General features: G+C 40.4%; 1 protein-coding gene across 4 annotated transcripts; it reads left to right on the forward strand.

Annotated features, from left to right (window-relative positions):
- Positions 1-11,704: 11,704 nt before the first annotated feature.
- LOC118666387 (UDP-xylose and UDP-N-acetylglucosamine transporter-like) lies at positions 11,705-20,037 on the forward strand. Of its 4 annotated transcripts, XM_036328646.1 has the most exons (5): positions 12,232-12,486; positions 12,603-12,663; positions 14,147-14,256; positions 18,181-18,256; positions 19,208-20,037. In XM_036328646.1, exons 1-5 carry the CDS (start codon positions 12,469-12,471, stop codon positions 19,414-19,416), a joined length of 474 nt encoding a protein of 157 aa, XP_036184539.1. In that variant the 5' UTR covers positions 12,232-12,468; the 3' UTR covers positions 19,417-20,037. The 4 variants fall into 4 exon arrangements, with proteins under 4 accessions (XP_036184537.1, XP_036184536.1, XP_036184539.1 ...); XM_036328644.1 differs by lacking the exon at positions 18,181-18,256 and having other exon boundaries at positions 11,705-12,427; XM_036328643.1 differs by lacking the exon at positions 14,147-14,256 and having other exon boundaries at positions 11,705-12,427; positions 19,090-20,037.
- Positions 20,038-23,838: the final 3,801 nt, after the last annotated feature.

The following is a 23,838-nucleotide window of genomic DNA, read 5'->3' on the forward strand; positions in this document are numbered from 1 at the left end:
TGGAAAGGTCAAGGAATAATTAGGGGTGTGGCCTTTGGCACTCCCCTAAGTCGTAATTCCAATAAACAGGACAGTCTGCCTTCAGCACACTTTTTTTTTCTCTCGGAATGTCCTCCTTACAAACTTTCCATCCAAGTCTCCTGTGCTCCCCAACAGGGATTGAGCCCACAACCCGGTATGTGCCCTGACCAGGAATGATCTGAGACCTTCTGGTGCATGGGTCATTGCTCAGCCACTGAGCCACACCGACTGGGCAACCCCACTGAATCGTGATGTGTTATCCTTTTAATGTATTGTTATATTTGCTAATATTTTGTTTAGAAATTTTGTATCTATGTCCATCTGAGATATTAGCCTGTAATTTTCTTCTTGTGTGTTGATATCAGGGGAATGTTGGTCTCATAAAATAAAATTGGAAGTAGTCCCTCCTCTTCAATATTTTTGAAGAGGTTGAGAAGGATTAGTATTAAGTCTTCTTTGAGTGTTACTGTTTCATTTTCCTTACTAGTGAGCACTCTCTTTAGGTTTTCCAATTCATGGTTCAGTCTATGTTGGTTGTATATTTCTAAGAACGTTACCATTTTTTTCTAGTTTTATAGAATTTGGTGGTGTATAGCCTTTCATAGTGTTTTTGTATAATGATTTATATTTCTGTGATGTCCATTGTATGTGGTATAAAAAAGTGGTTTAGTTCTTCTTCTTTTTTTTAAATTTTTCAGTTTGCCTGATACCTCTTTTGAAGAGAATGTCTTTTCCCTTTGTATACCCTTGCCTCTTTTATTGTAGATTAAGTGATCATATAAGCAAGGATTTATTACTGGTCGCTCTATTATATTCCATTGATCTATACATCTGTTTTTATGCCAGAACCATACTGTTTTAAGTATTGTAGCTTAATAATAATAGTTTGATATCAGGTAGTGTGATACCTCTCACTTTGTTCTTTCTCAAAATTTCTTTGGCTGTTTTCAGTCTTTTGTGGTTCCATATACATTTTAGGATTCATTTTAATTCTTATAGAATGCCATTAATATTTTAATATCGGTTACATTGAATCTGTATATTCCTTTAATAAGGACATTTTAACAATATTAATCCTTCCATTACATGAGGAAAGTGTATTCTTCCATTTATTTGCTCTTCAATTTTTTTTCCTCCATTCTCTTATAGTTTTCATGATACAGGTTTTGGTTAAATTTATTTCTAGGTATTTTATGCTTTTGATGCAATTGTAAATGGAATTGTTTTCTTAATTTCTCCTTTTGATCATTGGTTATTGGTGTATAGAAACCCAACTGATTTCTGTGTATTAATTCTATGCTGTGACTTTATTGAATTCATTTATTAATTCTAATTGTTTTTTTTTTCTTTCAGTCCTTATGGTTATGTCATCTGCAAATAATGAGAGCTTTACTTCCTTTTCTATTTAGATGTCTTTTATTTATTTTTCTTGTCTGATTGCTATAGATGAGAGTTCCAATACTATGTTAAATAGAACTAGTGATAGTGAGCGTCCTTGTCCTATTCCTGATCTTAGAGGAGAAGCTTTAAGCTTTTCACCGATGAGTCTTATATTACCTGTAGGTGTGATCATAGATAGCCTATGTTTCTTCTGTACTCACTTTGTTGAGAGCTTTTTGTTGAATTTTGTCAAATGCTTTTGCTGCATCTATTGAGATGATCATATGGTTTTAACCCTTTATTTTGTCAATGTGATGTCTCATGATGATCGATTTATGGGTGTTGAGTCAGCCTTGCATTCCTGGGATAAATCTCACTTGATCATGATGTATGCTTTTTTTAATGTATCGTTGAATCTGGTTTGCCGATATTTTGTTGAGAATTTTGCATCTGTGTTCATCACGGGTATTGGCCTGTAATTTTCTTTTTTTGTAATGTCTCTGTCTGAGTTTGTTATCAGGATAATGCTGGCTTTATAGAATGAGTTTGGAAGCATTCCTTCCTCTTCAATTTTTTGAAATAGTTTAAGAAGAGCAGGTGTTGATTCTTCTTTGAAAATTCACCTATAAAGCCATCTGATCCTGGACTTTTATTTGTTCGGAATTTTTAAAAATTATTGTTTCAGTTTCATTGCCAGTAATCAGTTTGTTTAGATTTTGCATTTATTCCTGATTCAGGCTTGGAAGTTTATATACTTCTGGAAAATTCATCCGTTTCTTCTATTTTGTTGAATTTGTCGGAAAACAATTGTTTGTATTATTCTTTAATGAGTTTTTATATGTCAGTGGTATCACTTGTAAATTCTCTTTCATTTATGATTTTATTTATTTGGGCTCACTTTTCTTGATGAGTTTGGCTAAGGGTTTGTAATTTTGTTTGTCTTTTCAAAGAGTCAGTGTTTTAGTTTATTGATCTTTTCAATTTTTAAAATATCTATTTTGTCTTTTCTTCTCTGATCTTCACTGTTTCCTTGCTTCTGTTTACTTTGGGTGGTTTTTTCCCCCCTAATTCCTGTGGATGTGGACTTAAATTGTTTATTTGGGATTTTCCGGGTTTTTTTTTTTTTTTTTTTTTTTTTGAGGTAGGCCTGCATAGCTATGAACTTTATTCTATAACTGCTTTCACTGTATCCCATAAATTTTGAAAAGTTGTTTTTTCATTTTCATTTGTTTTTATGATAGTTTTTGATGTTCTGTTTGACTTCATTTTTGATACATTCCAGTTTTCTTGCTGGAGTTGATTTCTAAGTTTCATGTTATTGTGATCAGAAAAGATGCTTAATATGATTTCAGTCTTATTGAATTTATTATGGCTTATATTGTGGTGTAATATGTGATCTATTCTAGAGATTGTTCCATGTACACTTAAAAAATGTAATCTGCAGTTTTTGTTTGAAATATTCTAAAAATGATATTAAATCAATCTGGATTAATGTGACATTTAAGGCCATTATTTCCATATTGATTTTCTGTCTGGATTATCTATCCATTGATGTGAGTGGGATATTAAAATCCTGTACTATTATTGTAATACTGTGGGTTTCTCCCTTTATGCCATTAACAATTGCTTTATACATTTAGGTGTTGCTGTGTTGGATGTGATAGTTATGATATTTATGATTGCTGCATCCTTTTCTTGGATCGAACCCTTTATAATTATGTAATGTCCTTCTTTGTATTCTTAAAATATTTTTGTTTAAAAATATATTTTGTCTGAAATTGCTACCCCATCTTACTTTTCATGGAATATCTTTTTCCATCCCTTCACTTTCAGTCTGCATCTTTCGATTTGCAGTGAGTCTCTTGTAAGCAGCATATAGATGGGTCTTGTTTTTAAATCCATTCAGCTACCTTATTTTTTTTATTGGAGCATTTAATCTATTTACATTTAAAATAATTGTTAATAAGTATGTACTTATTGCCATTTGTTAATTGTTTTCGTTGTTTTTATAGTTCTCTGTTTCTTCTCTTGATCTCTTCCTTGTGGTTTGCTGGTTTTCAGTAGTTGGGTTTTTTCTCTTTTTTCTTTGTATATCTTTTGTAGGTTTTTGGTTTGTGGTTTACATGAGGTCTATGTATATCTATACCAGTCTATTTTAAGTTGATAGGCATTTAAGGGTGAATATATTCTAGAAGGACTACATTTTACTACCCCATCCGTGCTGTATGCTATTGGTGTTATGTTTTGTGTTTTGTATATCCTGGCTACTTATTGTTTGAGTTGTGTTTGATACTTCTTTCTTTTGATCTTAGTAGTGTTTTCAATGTGTGATTCACTGTATTTATTTAATATTTGGCTTTACCTGTGAGATTTTCCCCTTTAATATATATATTCCTATTTCTGAATATGGCTTGTCCTTTTCTGCTTAAAGAAGTCCCTTTAACATTTTTTGTAAAGCTGGTTTAATGGTGATGAACTTCTTTAGTTTTTGCTTTTGTCTGGTAAACTATCTCTTCTTCAATTCTGAATGCTAACCTTGCTGGGTAAATTATTGTGTAGTTTTCTTTCTTTCAGAACTTTAAAGATGTCCTGCCACTTCCTCTAGCTGGTAAAGTTGTTGCTGAGCAATCAGCTGATAACCTTATGGAGTTTCCTTTGTATGTAATTCAGTTTTCCTCTTGTTTCCTTAAAGATTGTGTCTATATCTTAAACTTTTGCCATTTCAGTTACAATATGTTTGGTGTAAGTCTCTTGGGTTCATCTTTGTTTGGAACTCTTGTGCTTCATGGACCTGGGTCTTTTCCTTTCCCAGCTTTAAATATAGTTTCTGTTCCTTTCTCTCTTCTCCTCCGGGATCCCTGTAATGCTAATGTTTGGGTTCTTGATGTTATCCCAGAGGTCCCTTAAATTATCCTCATTTTTTAAAATTCTTTTTCTGTTTTCTGTCTGATAGGTTGATTCCCATTGTTTGTCTTCAGGATGTGTTCTTCTGTATTAGCTAATTCCCTCTAATGTGTTTTTCATTTCAGTTACTGTATTCTTCAGACCTGGTTGGTTCTTTATTATCCTTTCTAACTCTTTGTTGAAGTTTTCTATGTCACTCTCAAGTTTGGTGAGCACCTTTATGACCATTTCTTTGAATTCCTTATTAGGCAAATTACTTATATCCATTTCCTTAGGGTTTTCTTTTTTTCTGCACATTTTTCTTGTTCTTTCATTTGAGAGATAATTCTTGCACCTTTTCATTTAGTTAAAGTGTCTATGTTTGTTCTATGAATTAGATAAAATATCCCTCTCTCCCAGTCTTTGTAAAGTGGCCTTATGTACCAGGGTCGTCGGTGTAGGCTGTGTCTGTCAGGTGATTTTGGTCGGCCAGAGGAGCCGAGCAGGTGTAAGGTGTCCTGGACACTGGCCCACTGAGCTGAAATGGCTCCAGGTGGGGAGGCCAGGTGCATGTAGTAATGACCTGTTGATCCTGTTTGCTCCCGTTGTTTGGGACTGAAATGGGTTTGGGTGATGTGTCAGGTACACTCTGCAGTTACCTTGCTGGTAGGCCAGAGCACCTGGATAGAGCCCCTGCCCACTCTGTGTAGGCAGAAGGGGGGGTAAGCAATGGTGCTCTTTGGCACCTCCAACCAGGGATAATCCCCGCAGTCTCCAGAGACTCCAGTGGCTCCCCAGACTTCTCTATAGAGTCTCTCTCTTGTTTGTTGTACAGAAAGTGGTCTTATGTAGAAGTGACCTCTGGCTTTAGTGCCAACTTGGAGCCCAGCAGGGAGGCCAGGCGTCTGCACCACCCAGTTGTTCCTGCTTGCTCCCTTTGCTGGAGGCAAAAGGATTGGGCAGCAGAGCTGGGAAAGCTGCTGTGATTTGCAGGCAAGCCACAGCCCCTGAACAGAGATCCTGCCTGCCCTAAGGCATTCACAGGCACCTCCAGCCCATGGAGTTCCTGCAGCTCCCAGAGGGCTTGTGGCTTTCCCAGCCTTCTCCATTCGGTTGTTGTTTGTTGTTGAGAAACTGTTCATGAAGCCCTTAGCTATCTTGCAGGAGTAATTACTCTGTACATATGTGTATATTTGAGTTTGCTTATGGGAGGGGTTGAGTTCAGACCTCCTATGCTGCCAGCATCTTGGACTTTTCCTTTCTAGTTTTTAAATGTGTAATGCTAGGTGGTTTATTTGAAATTTTGTTTGTTTCTTGAGCTAGACCTGTAATGCTCTAAACTTCCCCCTTTGTACTGCTTTTGCTGCATCCCACAAATTTTGGTATATTGTATTTTTTAAAATTTTCATTTGTCTTTATGTATCTTTTGATCTCTTCTTTTATTTCTTCTTTGACCCAATAGTTGTTTAGTGGCATGTTGTTTAATCTCCGCATATTTGTGATTTTCCCAGAAAATATGTTTGGTATGATATCAGTCTTCTTAAATTTATCGAGATTAGTTTTATTATCCAGTATATGGTCTTTCCTTGAGAATGTTCTGTGTGCACTTGAAAAGAATGTGTGTTCTGGCATTTTGGGATGTAAAATTCTATAAATATTAAGTTGATTTAACCTGCTGTGTCATTTAAGGCCCATATCTCCTTATTGACTTTCTGTCTGGATGATCTATTCATTGCTCTCAGTGGGGGATTCATGTCCCCTACTATAATTTTATTTTTGTCAGTTTCTCCCTTAGGTCTATTAGTAATTGCTTTATATATCTTGATACTTCCAGGTTGGGTGCATACATATTAATAAGTGTTATGTCTTCTTAATGAATTGTCTCCTTTATCATTATAAAATGTCTATCTTTGTCTCTTGTTTCTTTTTTTTTAATCTTAACATCTGTTTTGTCTCATATAAGTACAGCTAGACCCACTTCTCTCTGGATGCCATTTGTTTGAAGTATCATCTTCGCCTTCACTTTGAGCCTGTGTTTGTCTTTGTAATTGAGCAGAGTCTCCTGCAGGCAACACATAGTTGGGTCTTGTTGTATAATCCATACCTCTACTTTGTGCCTTTTGATTTGTGAGTTCAATCCATTTATAATTAGGGTTGTTAATGATATATGAAGATTTACCACAGTTATTGTATCCTTTGTTTTCTTGTTGTTCTATCTCCATTGTTTGTTTTCTCTTATAATTATTTCTGCTATTTTAGTTTGACAGTTTTCTATGATTTTCTTCTTTATTTCTTCTTCTTCTTTTTTAATGTTTTATCTCAGCTCTGGATTTTTGTTTTGTGGTTACCATTAGGATTGTGCAAAATGTGTCATACATACATATAACAGTCCTTTTTCTTCTGATTGCCTCTTCATTCACCTGTACTATTCAATCCTCTTCCTCCTCTTTTATCATTTTGTTGTTGCAAATTATCCCTCTTTATGTTGTGAACGTGTTATCTGCAATAGTTACAATTATTTTAATGCCCTTCCCCCCTTTAACCTTTATGTTATAACTAGTGGCCCGGTGCATGAAGTTTGTGCCTGGGGGGTGGATGGGTGCGGTGTCCCTCAGCCTGGCCTGAACCCTCTCCAATCTGGGACCCCTTGGGGGATGTCTGACTGCCAGTTTAGGCCCAATCCCACACCGGCAGTCAGACATCCCTCTCGCAATCTGGGACCGCTGGCTCCTAACTGCTCACCTGCCTGCCTACTTGATCGCCCCTAACCACTCTGCTTTCCAGCCTTCTCACCCCCAACTGCCCCCCCTTGCCAGCCTGATCACCCCCAACTTCCCCCCTGCTGGCCTGCTCTCACCCCCAACTGCCCCCCACTGCCGGCCTGCTTGTCCCCAACTGCACCCCTGCTGGCCTGCTCGCTCCCAATTGCCTCCCACTTCTGGCCTGCTTGCCCCCAACTGGCCCCCCTTGCCAACCTGCTCACCCCCAGCTGCCCGCCCCCCATCAGCCAGATCTCCCCCAACTGCCCTCCCCTCCTGGCCTGATTGCCCCTAACTGCCTCTGCCTCGGCCCCGCTGCCATGGCTTTGTCCGGAAAGACATCTGGAAGCTCTCCCGGAAGGTCTCCCAGTCTAATTAGCATATTACCCTTTTATTAGTATAGATAGAGGCCTGGTGCACGTGTGGGGGCCGGCTGGTCTGCCCTGAAGGGGGTCCCGAATCAGGGTGGGGGTCCCCTTGAGGGGCGTGGACAGCCTGGATGAGGGGCTGAGGGCCGTTTTCAGGCTGGCCAGACCCTCTTCAGGGTGGGGGTCTCTGCTGGGGGGCGTGGCCAACCTGGGTGAGGGGCTGATGGCCGTTTGCAGGCCGGCCAAGCCCCCGGCTTTGACCAGAAGGACGTCCGGAAGGTCTCTGGAAGGGATCCTGGTCTAATTAGCATATTACTCTTTTATTAGTATAGATTATTTAATAAACTACTCTGAAATAGATTTTCAGTTTCCCGCTTCTATCTATTAATCATCTTATTCAACGTTTTGTGTACTTTTGTGTTTTTGTTTCCAGTAGAAGACCTCCTTTCAACATTTCTTTTTTTTTTTAAATATATTTTATTGATTTTTTACAGAGAGGAAGGGAGAGGGATAGAGAGTTAGAAACATCGATGAGAGAGAAACATCGATCAGCTGCCTCCTGTACACCTACTGGGGATGTGCCCACAACCCAGGTACATGCCCTTGACTGGAATCGAACCTGGGACCTTTCAGTCCGCAGGCCGACGCTCTATCCACTGAGCCAAACCGGTTCGGCTCAACATTTCTTATGTGCAGTCTTATGGTGGTAAATTCTCTCAGCTTTTGTCTGTCTGGGAAAGCCTTTATTTCTTCTTAATGTCTAAAGGATAACTTTGCTGAATATCTTATCCTTTGCTGATGGGTTCCTCTCTTTCAATATTTTCAATATTTTCTTTCACTCTCTCCTCTCTTGTAGTGTTGCTACTGAAAACGTTACAGAAAAATCCGGTGATGATCATCTAATGGAGTTTCCTTTGTCGGTTAATCTTTATGTTCCCTGGCTGCCTTAAGAATTTTTTCTTTGTCATTAATTTTTGACAGTTTGAATAAAATGATTCTTGGAGAAGGTCTTTTTGCATTGATATAATTAGGTGTTCTGTTAGCTTCCTCTATTCTAACATCTAGTTCTTTGCATAGGCTTGGAAGTTCTTATCAATTATTTCTTTAAGTGGGATCTCTGTTCCCTCCTCTCTCTCTTCTCCTTTTGGTATACCATATCTATTATCCTTATATTGCTTTTATTTTTTAAATTTTAACTCCCAGTTCTCTCTCTTCTTCACGGGTTATTTCTAGGTTTCTCTCTTCAAGTTCCCTAATTCTTTTTTTTTTTTAAATATATTTTTGTAGATTTCAGAGAGGAAGGGAGAGGGAGAGAGAGAGAGAGAGAAACATCAATGATGAGAAAGAATCATTGATTGGCTGCCTCCTGCACACCCTGCACTAGGAATTGAGTCTGCAACCTGGTCATGTGCTCTGACCGGGAATTGAACCGTGACCTCCTGGTTCATAGGTTGATGCTCAACTGCTGAGCCATGCTGGCCTGGCAAGTTCCCTAATTCTTTTTTTCCATCTGGTCTGCTCTGTTTCCAATGCTCTCTAGTGCATTCTTTATCTCATTTATTGAGTTCTTCAGCTCCAGAATGTGTTTCTTTTTTTATAGTTTGAATCTCTTTGGTAAAGTACTGCTTTTGCTCATTAATTGTATTCCTGAACTTATTGACTTGCCTTTCTGAGTTTTCTTGTATATTGTTGAGTTTCTTTGTAATTGCAGTCTTGAATTCTCTGTCATTTAAACCACAGTCTTCCATGCCTTTGAGTTTGGTTCCTGGAGATTTTTCATTTTCTTTCTGTGCTCCCAAGTTACCCTGTTGTTCATGGTATTTGATGGGTTGTTTCTCTGTGTGTGCATTTGAGGTAGAGATCTTATGGCTCTGCTCCACCCCTACAGTAATGGCTTCCCAGCCACCTCTATACCCAGCTTTGCCTTAATGGGGAGGGCGGAAGGGAGATGCCTTTTCTAGGAAGGAAACTGCTTCTGCCCCTCTGACCCTCCAGGTTGTAGTGTGAGGGCTGCAGCCAGACTTCTCCCCCACTGTTGTGCTCCTTGCTCGCTGGAGCCAGGATGGGCACCAAACTGCATCTGTGGTCACGTCCCTGTCCTTCCCCTGTCCCCCCTCCCCTCCTGTCCTTCCCCCATCCCACCTTCCCTACTCATTTCAACATGCCCACCTTCAGATGTGCTAACGCATGGATCTTTCAGGTGTGTTTGTGTGCTGAGCAGGGGATCTTTGCTGGGTTATAATTGTCTTGAGATAAATTTAAGAGGAGAAACAATGGAGTCTTCTCACTCTGCCATGATGCTGATGTCATCTCTCCCCATTTACTTTTAAAAACCTATTGCTGTTAGGTAACATTTTTTGAAGCCTAGTTTTTAGTTGAAGCATATTAAAAGTGTTTCTTGAAACATACTCTATAATTTAAACTTTTTCCATGTTAGTTTGGCTTTGTGAAGTATTTTTATAGGTACTTATTCTACTCAAATTATAATAGTGATACAATTTTAATAAAGAGGAAATAAGCAAAATACTTTTAACTAGAGGTATTTATTTCCTTCTCTATTTGATTTTCTTGAACTAGTAGATTCTGTGTGGTAAGCTGTTGCCTCTGCATTTCAGATACTATGCCGTCATGGTGACCATGTTCTTCACGGTCAGCGTGGTGAACAACTATGCCCTGAACCTCAACATCGCCATGCCCCTGCACATGATGTTTAGATCCGTGAGTACTGCTGCACAGATCAGTGAGCAGAGGCTGGCTGTCGTCTGAGAAGGCCGAAAGAGCGCAGTGTGAAAGTGGATGGTTTCCTTTTATCTATCCCAGGTCTTATGGGTGATTGATAAAAGGAAAGTTAACATCTTCCTGAGAAACAGATTTTAACTTTAAATTTCCTTCATCTGGTTGATTTTATATTCAAACTTGCTAGGAATGTTCTTTAACATTTCTCATCACCTTTTATTTCTTTCTTACATAAAATTACATTTATTTCTAGTAAATGAAACAGACCCTTCTTTCTTTTGTGTGTGTGTGTTTTAATCCTCACCTGAGGATATTTTTCCATTGATTTTTAGAGAGAGTTGAACAGAGGGAGAGAAAGAAACATCGATGTGAGAGAGACACAAGGGTTGGTTGCCTCCCTGTATGTGCCCTGACCATGGCCAGGGATCGAACCTGCAACCCAGGTATGTGCCCTTGACCAGGAATCAAACCCACAATCCTTCAGTGCTCGGGCCCACACTCTAACCATTGAGAAACACATGCCAGGACCAGACCCTTCTCCTTCCTGATTTTTTTTTTTTTAAATCGGAGACTTGAGATAATTAAATAAAGGAAAATTCTTGGAGGCATGCTTCTTTCAAAGCAGTAGAGGTTTTTTCTTTGTCTCATGTGTGGTGAGAGATCTGTGCTCAGTATATAGATAAGAACAGTTTTCCCTGGAGGGCAGAAAAGACTTCAAGGGAAATATAGTTAGGGTTGCAGAAGAATACAAAACGGGTGAGGATTAGAATTGTAACATTTTGGTGTGGTCTGAGATTTTTGTGAGATCAAATGTGTTATTCCTAAAGGCACTTCCCAGAGCTAATTATAATGACTAAGATGACCCTCACAGCATTGAGCACATAGTAGACTTTCTATGAGCACTTGATGAAGGACAGACACCCTTCCAGAGAAGAGAGAGATCTCCACAAACTTCTTTCCTCAAAACGCGGGGGGAGGAGAAACGTAGTAAAAGCTCTTATAAATTAGATGGAAAAGTTGACAAAAATAAGCCTGTAATAAGCTTCAGCTATGAGTAGTTATTGAGAATTGATCATTGTTATCTTCATTGTCATCTTTAAAAGGCGTAATTATTTTGCAAGATAGATTTTTATGGCTTATACTTGTTGCCATCATAAGAACACCTGGACCTTACTAATTATTCATCCTAATCTCCTCCTGCCCAGATGTTTTTCCCTCTTGGCGACGTTCATTTTTATCTTGAAGTATGTTGTCTTTCCCTAGTGCACTAAAACTTCCTCTTGTCTCCTTTTACAGGGTTCTCTAATTGCCTCGGGATTATCATTTTGAAGAAAAGGTAAACAATGCGCTTTTATAATTTATGTTTAGGAAGCACATTCTTGGCCCCACCTATAAGCTAGGCATGTGGGTTACTTTACTCCTGCTGGAGGGGGCGTGCTCCTGGCCTTCTTTGTTTGAGTTCTCTCTGTGGCAATGATGTGCATTCCTGAAGCAGCTGGCCAGGTAGGGGGTCCCACCTGTGCAGCAGTGTTCTCTCTGTAGAATTAGCTCTTAGCATCATTGAGTCCTTAGATCCATCCTAACCTCTGAAGCCAATCGATTGAGAACTTCAGTTCCCTTGTGGTCACCAGAAGCCACATGTGACTATTCACATTTAACATTTAAATTACTTAAAATTAAATATTTAGTTTCCCAGTCTCACTGGTCAGAGTTTAATTGCCCAGTAGCCACATGTGGCTGGTGGTGACCGTATTGGAGAGCCCAGGATGGAGCATTTCCAGGCTCATAGTTGTGTGGGACAGTGCTGTCAGAGAAGGTGTTCATTAGTGCAACACAATGAACGAAGGACTAATCGTGCTTAGTACAAAGAAAATTCCGAATAAAGCCCAAGTGGCCAAGAAGATAGAATGAAAAGTGTCAGAACTGGTCTATGTGACTGTCACCAATGGAATGTCATGTCAGGTCTTTCTTTTCCCCCCCTAATGAAACAATCTGTTGGTCCACAAACTTTTAGAAACTATTTTAAGCAACACCAAGGAAGGGTGTGTGTAGCAACCAGTGGGCACCCTGATCCTTGCACATGAAGACTTACATGGGCTCTGCTGGTGATTTATACTCTCAGGCACCATCTACTGAAAACATCCTGTGGAAATTGGTACCTGTGCCTTCCTAATGTGTTCTTGTTCTTATTTCTGCAGATACAGTATATTCAAATATGCTTCCATTGCCCTGGTTTCTGTGGGGATATTTATTTGCACTTCCATGTCAGCAAAGCAGGTGGTAAGAATCGGTTCACAAATCATTTATATTCACTGCTTGCCATGGGGCCCAGGCACCAGGTACTTACTAATGATACAAAGAAGGGAGGGAAAAAGGTAGCAAACATTTCCCTTGTGTCCAGGCCCATTGCTTGTGGTTCTGGTCTCTGTACCTAGTGTTTTTTCTTATTCCCTAGACTTACCAGTCCAGCTTGAGTGAGAATGAAGGATTCCAGGCATTTACATGGTGGTTACTAGGCAAGTATGCTAATTACAATAATGATAATTGCCTCTGCAGTTCTGTTTGCTGAGTTTTCTCCTAAGGTACATGTTTCTTGGCAAGAAGCGTTAGCTAAACAAATGATGCCACAGGAGAGAGGCACCTGGGATCATAAGTCTGAAGCGCAGTGTTCAAGAAGTGACAGAAAGGAAACGTCGAGGTCATGGTGGTGTGTTCTGTGACATGGACCCATGTTTCTCTGTTGCCACTGATCTAGGAAGAAAAGTGCCTGCCTGCCTGCCTGCCCGGCGCCCTGTGGGTGCTTGGCTGTCATCCGTCTCTTTATGACCTGTCTGCTGAGTACAGGCTTCTTCAGAAGGGCACGTTGTAGCAGTGGACTCTAAGTCTCCAAGGGACCCATTGCTAAATCTTAGATTTATTTTCTTCAGAAGTTAGCTGTTCCACATGGCAGTGTTCCCAGACCTGACTGGTCAGCAGAATCTCCCGGGAATTGTATCTCTTTGTGGAAGTAATGAGACAATTCCTGTAGTGCTTGGCCCTCCCGTTGTGAGATACAGAGGTGATGCTCCTCCCAAGTGCTTTCCGTGCTGGCAATAACAGGTTGAGACTGACCAGGCAAAAGAGAAATAGCAGGGAAGGAACTGGATTTTTGCTTCTTGACTTTGAAACTTGACCCACCCCCCTCTTTAGATTGCTATTCCTTAACACAGAAAGATCTTCATGAGCTATTGGAAGAACACTATATTAGGAGAAATTTGCAAAGGATTTGAACATACCACTTATGGAGGAAAATATTAATGTCCTGTAATTTTGTTCAGCCTCTAACTAGTCTAATAATTAAAGAAATGCAACTTGAATCCAAGATGCAGTATCTCTTTATTTTTGATCTATTATATTGGCAAGATAATAAATGATTATTCTCTTTGCTGCTGAGGGTGCAATAGGACAACCATTTTCACATAAACTGTTTACAGTATAAATTGACATGCCTTTCTGGAAAAAAGTATATGTATTGAGTTTTTAAAATGTCTACAACTTTTGACTCAGTAATTCCACTTGTGAGAGTATACTAAGGAAATAACATTTTAAAAAGATTTACATACACAGATGTACATTGATTTTAATGAAGAAATAATTGGAAGTAATCTAACCATTCTCATATTGTACATCCACATGAGAAGAGTAATGTGTGGCCATTAAATCATACTTTTGAAAAAATTTTAATGAATGACCTGAAGAAAAATCCAGAAAAAGATCATGAAAAAAGCAAGACATAAAACTCTGTACTCATTATGATCCTGGCTTAGAGAGATGTAGAAAACTACCAAGGACTGGATGGTAATACATGGTTGATTTTTATTTCTTTTTAAAGTTTTGTGCATATTCTACAGTTAGTTTGTAATATTTGTAGTACATTTAAATAATCAATAAATGTTCTTTAACAGAATATCTGGAGAGTAGCGAATGCAGGTGTCTTGTAACCCAGCCTTTGTTTTGCAGGTATTGGGGCACTGACGTTCGCGCTCCTGATGTCCGCGAGGATGGGCATCTTCCAGGAGACTCTATACAAACAGTTTGGGAAACATTCTAAGGAGGCTTTGTTTTATAATGTAAGCAATTTCTTGAACCTGGGTAGGATGAAAATTACTGCGTTATTATGTTGTTGTAATGTGTGATTTCGAATGTAACATGCCATCCTGCTAACATGCCATCCTGCTGGTAACATGCCTTCCTGCTAACATGCCATCCTGCTAATGGAGTTGAAGGATCAGTTGATCACCCGGTGAAGGGCTTTGGGCCCACAGACTGCAGTGCCTTTCATAGGCTGCTGCTGTGCATCTGAGCCACAGCCCTCCACACAGGTGGTCACGGCCAGTCTGCGTGAACATGTCTGCTAACCAGGAGCCACCGGGCAGACCAGGAACCTGCACCCCAGTGGTCCTGCAGATGCACCCAGGTTCAGACCAATCTGGAAACCTGGAAAAGGAAACTAAGCTACAAAAACTGCATGCCCAGGGGAATATGTGCAGGCAGGCCTTTGAGCAGGTTGGGGAAGACGGGTGAGAGGAAGCCCTCAGATGGGCTTCAGTCATTTTATGGAGAGTTTAAATAGCAATAATATACACTTCAGCTTCTTTTTTTTAAACTGCTGGTCTAGGGCCATGGTCGGCAAACTGCGGCTTGCAAGCCACATGCGGCTCTTTGGCCCCTTGAGTGTGGCTCTTCCTAAGCCTTAGGAGCACCTTAATTAAGTTAATAACAATGTACCTGCCTATATAGTTTATGTTTAAAAAATTTGGCTCTCAAAAGAAATTTCAATCGTTGTACTGTTGATATTTGGCTCTGTTGACTAATGAGTTTGCCAACCACTGGTCTAGGGCCTCCTCTTCTTCTCCTCCCTCTCTCCTGTTGTGATAATGCCCAAAGCACAGCCCCTCAAGGTCAGGGTGAGGTTTGGTAACTCGGGATTCCTTCACTGCCAACTTTTTGTACTGAAGCTGCAAACAAGCAGTTTGGCTTATTAGTTGGAGCTCGAGTACGTGCCTGGGAATGTAAAAATACACACTCCATTTGGCTCACATCTTTCTTTTAGAACAGTAAGTGGCACATAATGACTTCTGAGTAAATGTTAGCCATGATTCCTTATTCAATTATTGTGGTGGTGGGTTGGTGTCAAGTATATTAATCTTTGCTTATCTGTTGTTTCTTCTTCCTCTTCAACCTCTTTTCATTCTTGTCATTTATATTTTCCCTGACATTGAATTGTTCTCCATCTCTTTTCCTACTACTTTTCTAAACAATCTGAACTCTGCCTCCACATTCCTTTTGTTGTTGTTAATCCTCACTTGAGGATATTTTTTTCCATTGATTGTTGGGGGAGGGTGGAGAGAGAGATATATATATATAGAGAGAGAGAGAGAGGCATCAATGTGAGAGACACACATCGGTTGCCTCATGCACCTGCCCCAACTGGGGCAGGTATCAAACCCGCAACCCAGGTACATGCCCTTGACTGGAAATCGAGGTACTCAGGCCATCTCTCTAATCATGGAGCCACACCGGCCAGGACCTGCCCCATGTTCTTTATAATTTTTAAATCCATTTCATTTGCTTAACTATTCTCAAAATTAGTAAAACGTAACAAATCTTTGGACACAATGACTGTGTGTATTCCCTTTTGTTGTGTGTGTGTGATGATCATCACAAAGTCCAAAAGGGCAAGAACCGTAATTTGGGGTTTATTGAGCCAGACAGTGTCAGGTTGTTAGAAGCACTGGGTACATTTAACTTAGTCCTATTTGCTTTTCTTGATTACTTGTCAAACATCTTATAAAACTGCTCATTATTCTGTTGTGTGTTGCATTTCATTTGATGTGAAATATTTCTTCCCCTCGCATGCCCTTCCCACTGCCTGGCTTCATCTTCTTGGCTTCTGACATTTATGACCATGCAGCTCTTTTCAATAAGTCTGGTGAGTTTGGGGTGACTCAGGAGAATTGCCTGAGAGCTTCCAAAGCAAGTTTCAGTTTTACTCTGGACTTGACCACTGATGTTTTTATGCAAGTCATCTGGCCCACTTAAACCCTCTCCATTCTACCTTCCTGGAATATAGTGCCATTAATCAGTAGTTGCAGCAGCAAAAGCATTTGCAGGTGTTTCTCAATGATTTGCAAGAGAAATAAGAATATGTATCTTCAAATTTTCTGTTTTGCTTTGGAATTGTGTGTTTGCATTTGAATGCGGAAGGTTTGCTTTTCAAGAATGCAAAGAAATAGTCCTAACACACAGCAGAGATGGGAGCCTTGGGGAAGAGGAAGCAAAAATGGTGACAGGTTAGAGCTTGCAGGAATAAGCAAAATTAACTCAAAAGTCTACAGTATTAATTAGCTTTTACTTTTTAAAGTGACTAATAAATTAGCTATCAATTGCCAGTTAACTTAAGTTTTTAAGGCTCTGAATTACCCATTTTTGAGTTTTTTTTATTGAGGTGTGATTGACATACAGCTGATTTTTGACACATGGTTTTCAGAGTTTCTGACAGTCCCCGCATAGCAAAGAGTTGTTTGAGTAAACACACTATCAAATTCATTTTGATTTAATTATTAGAATGCTTCTTCCAAAAGTTGCAGAGCTGGGTACTTATACATTTTTATTTTTTAGAATCTGCCTTTAACTTTTTCAGAATCATCCCTAAGTTAAATTTACATTTTTTTCTCTTCTTGAGTTTTAGCATCTGGAACCTATTATCCTTGATTTTTCTAAGAGAGCGGAATATCCATCTAAATGTTTTAGGTAATACTGATTGTCTCTTTCCTCAGCAATTGATACAGTGGATCTCTAAAGTTATTAAATAGTAATAACATTCGATAACTTTCTTTTCATTTCAATACTTGCTGAGTGTTTCAAAGACAATAGAATACCAGATTATTGGGATTTCTCACTAGTCTAGACATACAGTTATCTCTTTATCTAGATGGCTTTTAATTTTTTTGCAAAAGAAAATTAATGTCCTTTTCCTAACCAGAACTCAGCATCACCTTTGGAATTTCCTAAGTTATGCTGTGTATTTCAAACTCCAAAAGCAAGTTAGCAATATAAAAGAAGCGACCCTGAGAGGGTTATTATGTCCTTATTCTTGTTAATCATGGGCATTTTGTTTCCTCTCAAATGTTCACTGTGCAAACCTCTTATATAAAACTAACATAAGAATGCATTTAAAAAGAAGAAAAGTTTAATAACTTCCATCACTCTACACATCAGCTAATTTCATTTTACCAGTTTCCTTCCAGACACCATTTACATAAATTCTTACATCGTTGTAACCCTTGTGTAGAAAAAAATTTATACTTTTTCACTTTCATTCTTAGTTTTTTGTGTGACTATATATAATCCTTATATTTTAAATAGAATGTACATACAAATGCCTCATCTAGTCAAAGCACCTTTGCTTGCACAGCCATTGCTCTATCATTGGACATTTAGATTAATTCAGAGTTTTTCCTAAGAATGGGTATCAATACTTTTATGGCCCCTTAATAAGAATTGTGAAATTGATTTTTTAAAAATCAATTTATACTACCATCAACTGAATGGCTGCCAATTCCAATTTTACCTTGCCAGATTAGAATATTATTTGTAAATTTTAGAATTATTTGATTACTAGTAGGATTGACAGTATTTCCAAATGGTGTTTAGTTACTGGTTGTCTTTTCTCTGTGTTGAGTTGTTAAGACCATATAATTTGAACTTCTCTGTGATTCACAGCCTTTCTCTGTAAAGTGGAGTCCTGTTTAGGTGAATGGTAAAAAGTTTATTTTAAACTTAAGATGAATTCTCATTTGTTTTAAGAAAGCAATACAAGGACTCTTGAGGCTGATATAGCCTGGAATCAAGGGCAAGTAAAGTGGTGTTTGGTCCAAATCTAATTGTAAGGGAAATAACATCATTATCTCTATTATGTTCTGTTTGTTCAAAAAGATGAACACTTTAGCTGTTAAAAGGAATACAACTATCTCCCCTCTTAATCTTTGCAGAATTATATCAAGTTCCGGTTGTTGGTGTGGCAATGCCCATCATGTGGTTCTACCTCCTCACGAATGTCATCACTCAGTATCCTTCGCACTCCTCTGCCGCATGGTCTTCTTTGGCATGGGATTGTCTATTCCCTGACAGCTCAGTGACATGAGTTTCATTTCTGCTTTGATCTGTTCTGCAGTAGGAGGAGAAAGGCCTATCCATTGAGCTCCCTGTGGAGGGCCAAAGAGATGATAGTGGGTGCCGAGGTCAGCAGGGCACAGAGCACTGTGAAGGAGGTGCTCGGGGTGCAGGTGTAGAAGTCAGTGGGTGATCAAAAATTAGTATATGACATGCATGCTCTGTGATTTCTACCTGGAGTTTTCTAGTATCCTGGGACATTTCACAAGCTTCCACAAAATTCTGAAAGAAATTCCAAGTGAATTAAAACTAAAATAATGCTTCTTTCGAACGACCTTAAGTCCATTATAAAAACTGTGAAGTCTTTGGAACAGATGAGATTGACTTCATTCCTTTCATGTCACCTCATAGATTTGCCTTACAGATTTCTTTTTTGGAGAAGGGGTGGAAGGACTGGGGACCAGATCAACTAGAGGTAGGTGTGATGACCTTTACTGAGAGTGTTAACCTCTGTCATTCCTTGGGTGGTGACCTTCACTGTAAACTGTGGGAAGAATCCAGAATAAGAATAATGAGAGGTTTTAGGCAGTCTGAGTTGGGACCCACAATTAGAATGGCAGGACAGGAATCTGCAGAATGTTCTACCAAGGAGCCTCAGAGCCGCCATAGCTAACCCCCGAGTTTTCTGGTTCTTAGAATATGAACATTTAAGCCAAGAGCCATGCCAGAAAGTGCTCCCCAGCTGATCTCTCAGTAGTCAGAAAACTACCTTAACCCTCTCTCTCCAGGTACGTGTGCATTTGGGGTGTCTTGATTCTCACCACAGAATGCACCTCCCTCGCTGTCACACTCATTGTGACTCTACGTAAGTTTGTGAGCCTCATCATCTCCATCTTGTACTTCCAGAACCCTTTCACTGTGTGCCACTGGCTGGACACCTTGTTTGTCTTCATTGGGACCCTCATGTACAAAGAGGTATGGAACAACCTGGGGATCACAAGAAGCCAGCCTCAGAAAGAGGACAAGAAGAACTGAGGCCTGCCTGGGAGACCAGGGTCTGGCTAAGGTCTGGCTGCCATTTCTCTTTTGTTAATGAGAATTACCCCCAGCACTGAACCACCACGTACCAGAGAATCCTCAGAGGAGGGGACTTCTCAGATTTCACATGGCTTTACAGACCAATATGTGTAGACTCTGAACAGAAACCTCTCAACCCTGAATTAGAAAAAAGAATAGTTATCTATTGAACAACCATTTGTTTACCAAAATATACAGTACTGTACTTGTTTATTGAGTCCCAGAGCTACTCGTTTTATATCCATGGTCTTGCACAAGGCTATCCATTTTGTTGTTCTGATGATTCTCTGCCATAACAACCATGATCTCGTGTCCTCATGCTTTGGTCTGTCACCTTCCACTTTTCCACCAGCCAGATGTTCCCGGCATCATCGTCAGGAACAACTGAGGACCCAGTGCAGTGAGACACTGGGGACGGGACTGGCTTCCTCCGGGGCGTGGGGACGAGGCCGTGGTCTCTGAGCTGAGCCCTGGTGACAGTGGAGCAGGGCTGGTGGGAACCCTTTGCAGTTGTGCAGGTTCAGCCTCTGAAAGGCTTCTTAAGCAAGAAGGTTGAACTCTGCCTGGCGATTCTGATAGAGTCATAGGCAAGGGAGTAAAGTATGGTGTATAAATTCAGGTCAAATCACAACTAAAATGGAAAGTTTTTCTTATTTTTCTATAAGGTGTCTTAATGTTCTTGATGGGTATTTGTGTGTGTGTGTGGTGAGGGGGGGGGTGTTGTATGTGTTTCATTACATGTAGGAAGGTGCCATTCCCTTTACTAACCTGGTTTTTCTCCCATGGTATAATTTTGAGACAGAGGAACCATGTCAGCGTGGTGTGTGTAGGTAAGTGTGATAATTTTGAGAGAAAAGCATGAAAGTCTGAGTTCTTTCATTTCCTCTTTCTTCACTTAGCCTTGGACATTAATTGACCTCACAGAAGTAGATGCTCTTCTGTAGGTGGTTAAACTTACCAGGTACTCCCTTTTTGCACACAAAGGCCTTTTTTTTTTCCCCTGGATGCAGATTATGTTCGTAAATCGACATGTGGCTTTATGGGTCCCCTGGGTTCACGCATGGTGGAATATGTATATTCTAATACCTAGAGCTATTCTATGGTGGGGCCTGAGATTAGTGACTTCCCAAAGTAGCCCGAATTTGGGCAGGTCCAAGATGGCAGCACAAGAGGACACTGAGCTTGCCTCTCCCATGAACACACTGAATGCACACCTATATTTTGAGTAGTTGTCTTTAAGAGAGAACTGAACAGCTTTTGTACAACAGAGAAGAGAGGAAGAGGCCACTTGGAGAAGATGGGAACTACAGGAGCTCTTCAGAATCAGGGAACCCACCAGGAATCGGAGTAGCTGGTGAGCACCATCGTTTGCATTCTCCTTACACTTGGGTAGCATTGGTGAGAACTCTACCCAAGTGCCCTGGCCAACCTGCAAGGCCACAGTAGTGCATCCCCAGTCACCCCTCCTGTAACCAGCTCCAGCAGGAAGGGGTGCATAGCAAGCATGCACAGCCCTGCCCCCTACACACCAATCCAGAGTTAGATCCACTGGGCCCAACAGGGCACTGAGGCTCAGCCACTGCTGTGCAAGCCCACTGGACAGCCCCACCTGGAATGAAAGGGACTCAGCAGGGCATCATTGTGCTCCTGCCCAGGGGAAAGTCCAGCTCAGACCTCCATGTCAATCAATCAAAGCAATGGGACATGCCTATGAATGCACAGAGAGGGGCCCCAGAGTGAGTCGTGCACATAGAGGGAGGCCCCTACTAGAGTGGTAGGGAGCTGGCAGAGTGCTGCAGCACATGCTCAGAGAGCACCCCAACCCAGACTGGCAGCAGTCAATCAAACCACAAGGCGAGCTTTGCACAACAGTGAGTGATGCGGTGCCCATGGTCAGGTATCCTCAGACCAGCAGCAGTCAATCAAAACAACTAGATGTGCTCCTTTGTACACCAGGCAGCCCCACCAGGATCAAGAGTAGAACCAGCAAGGTTCTATAGCACACACAAGTGCAGCTGTGAACAGCCAAAACAACAGGTCACCCAGACCTGCTCCTTCTGGCCAGGTAGCATCCTGGGCACTGCACATGCCCACCTTAACTCCAACCAACTTGCCAAAGCCATCCAGTCTACACAGACACCACTTTACTTAAGACCAATTTTTCAAGACCGGGAGAGATAGCTATTTCACCTAACTCGTAGAAAGAAACAAACACAGAAAATCAAATGAAATGGAAGAACAAGAGAAAAATGAATGAAATGGAGAAAAATAATTTGATAAAAAATTCAAAGACACTGTCATAAGGATGCTCCATAAATTTGAGAGTAGGATAAAGGAACTCGGGGACAACTTCAATAAAGAAAATATTATAAAGAATCAGAGATGAAGAATACAATAACTTAAATGAAAAACATACTAGATGGAACTGACAACAGACTGGTTAATATAGAAGAATGGATCAGCAACTAGGGAGAATAGTGAAAATCACCCAATCATAATACAAAAAAAAAGAATTTAAGAAAATAAGGATAGTATGAGAGCCCCATGGGACAGCATTATAGGGATCCCAGGAGAGGGGGGGGCGGGGGCAGAAAGTTCATTTTAAGAAATAATGGCCAAAAACTAACCAAGGAAGGAAACAGACACCCACATTAGAGAATTCCAAATAAGATGAACCCAAAGAGGCCCACACCAAAATATACTGTAATTAAATGGCAAAAGTTAAATATAAAAACACAATCTTGAAGGAAGCAAGGGGAAAACATTGAGTTACATTAAAAGGAAACCCCAAAAAACTAATAAGCTAATTTTTCAGCAGAACTTTTACAAGCCAGAAGGGAATGGCAGGAAATATTTAAAGTGCTGAAAGAAAGGAACCTACAATCTAGTATATTATACCTGGCAAGGTTGTAATTCAGAATTGAAGGAAAGATAAAGATTTCCCCAGATAAGCAAAAACAAGAAGTTCACCACTAAACAGACTTAACATGAAATGTTAAGCAGTCTTTATGCAGAAAACGCCATGCCAAAAATAAGGAAACGGGGGGGGGGGGGGGGGGATCACAGATAAAGGCAAATACAGAATTAACAGTGAATCAGCCACTCAAAAATCCAGTATGAAGATTAAAAGACAGAAGTAGCAAAATTAACTATAATAATCAGGAGTTACTCCAAACAAAAAAGGTATGATATAAAAAAGTGTGGGGAGGCAGTGAAAATGTAGTGCTTTTAGAATGTGTTTGAACTCAAATGCTTATCAATTTAAAATAGACTGCTACAGAACCCCAGCAAAACATTCAAGGAAACCAGCAAAGCGATCAACGGAACAAAATGGCAGTAAGGACATACCTGTCCATAATTATGTTAAATGTAAATGGACTAAATTCTCTAATCAAAAGTTATAGGGAGGCAGGATGTGTTAAACACCAAGACCCCAGCCCCATCTCTGTGCTGCTTACAAAAGACTCACCTTAGATTGAAAGACCCACAAACTGGAACTGAATGGATTAAAAAATATACTCCTACAAATAGAAATGAAGAGAAAGCTGGGGGTAGCAATACTCATATCAGACAAAGTAGGTTTTAAAGAATGTAAAATGAGACAAGGACATTACATAATGATAAAGGGGTCAATCTAAGAAGAGGATATTACAATCTTGGTGGAGAACCAAGATGGCGGCATAGGTTAAAGCCGGAGTTTGCTGCCTTGAACAACTACTTCAAAAGTGAAACTAAAAAACGGAACGGACATCACCCAGAACCACAGGAACGCTGGCTGAGTGGAAGTCCTACAACTAGGAGGAAAGAGAAACGCATACGGACACTCAGAGGAGGCGCAGTGCTGAAGTCAAATTCTGAGGTGCGGAGCGGGCTGGCGGCGGAAGGCGCGGTTGGCGTTTTCAATCAGGAGGGAGTCGCAGACTCTGAGCTCCAGATACAGGCGAGTCTTTAGGGACCCAGACTCAAACGGGAGAAGCGGGACTGTCTGGCTTCGGTCAGAGCGAGTGCAGCTTTCTCTCCGAGGTTTGCAGCGGGTGCTGGGACTCAGAGAGGCAGAGCCCCTGGGGACAGGACTGAGAGCCGCCATAACTGCTCCCTCCACCCACCCTGTTGATCCCGTGCAACCCTACCTGCCCAAGCCCTGCACAGAGGCATCTGCCGGATAGCCTCGGGCAAAGGCTAGATTAGCACCTCCCTAGAGGACAGAAGTTCTCTCACTGCAGACACAGCTGATTCTCATAGCCACTTGGCCTGGAGGTCAAACCCTCCCTGGTATTAGCTACAACAATCAAGGTTTAACTATAAGGCTGTGCACAAAGACCACTAGGGGGTGCACCAAGGAAGCATAACAAAATGCGGAGACAAAGAAACAGGACAAAATTGTCAATGGAAGATATAGAGTTCAGAACCACACTTTTAAGGTCTCTCAAGAACTGTTTAGAAGCCGCCGATAAACTTAA

This window comes from Myotis myotis, unplaced genomic scaffold, assembly GCF_014108235.1.
Source record: "Myotis myotis isolate mMyoMyo1 unplaced genomic scaffold, mMyoMyo1.p scaffold_m19_p_11, whole genome shotgun sequence".
Lineage (NCBI taxonomy): Eukaryota > Metazoa > Chordata > Mammalia > Chiroptera > Vespertilionidae > Myotis > Myotis myotis.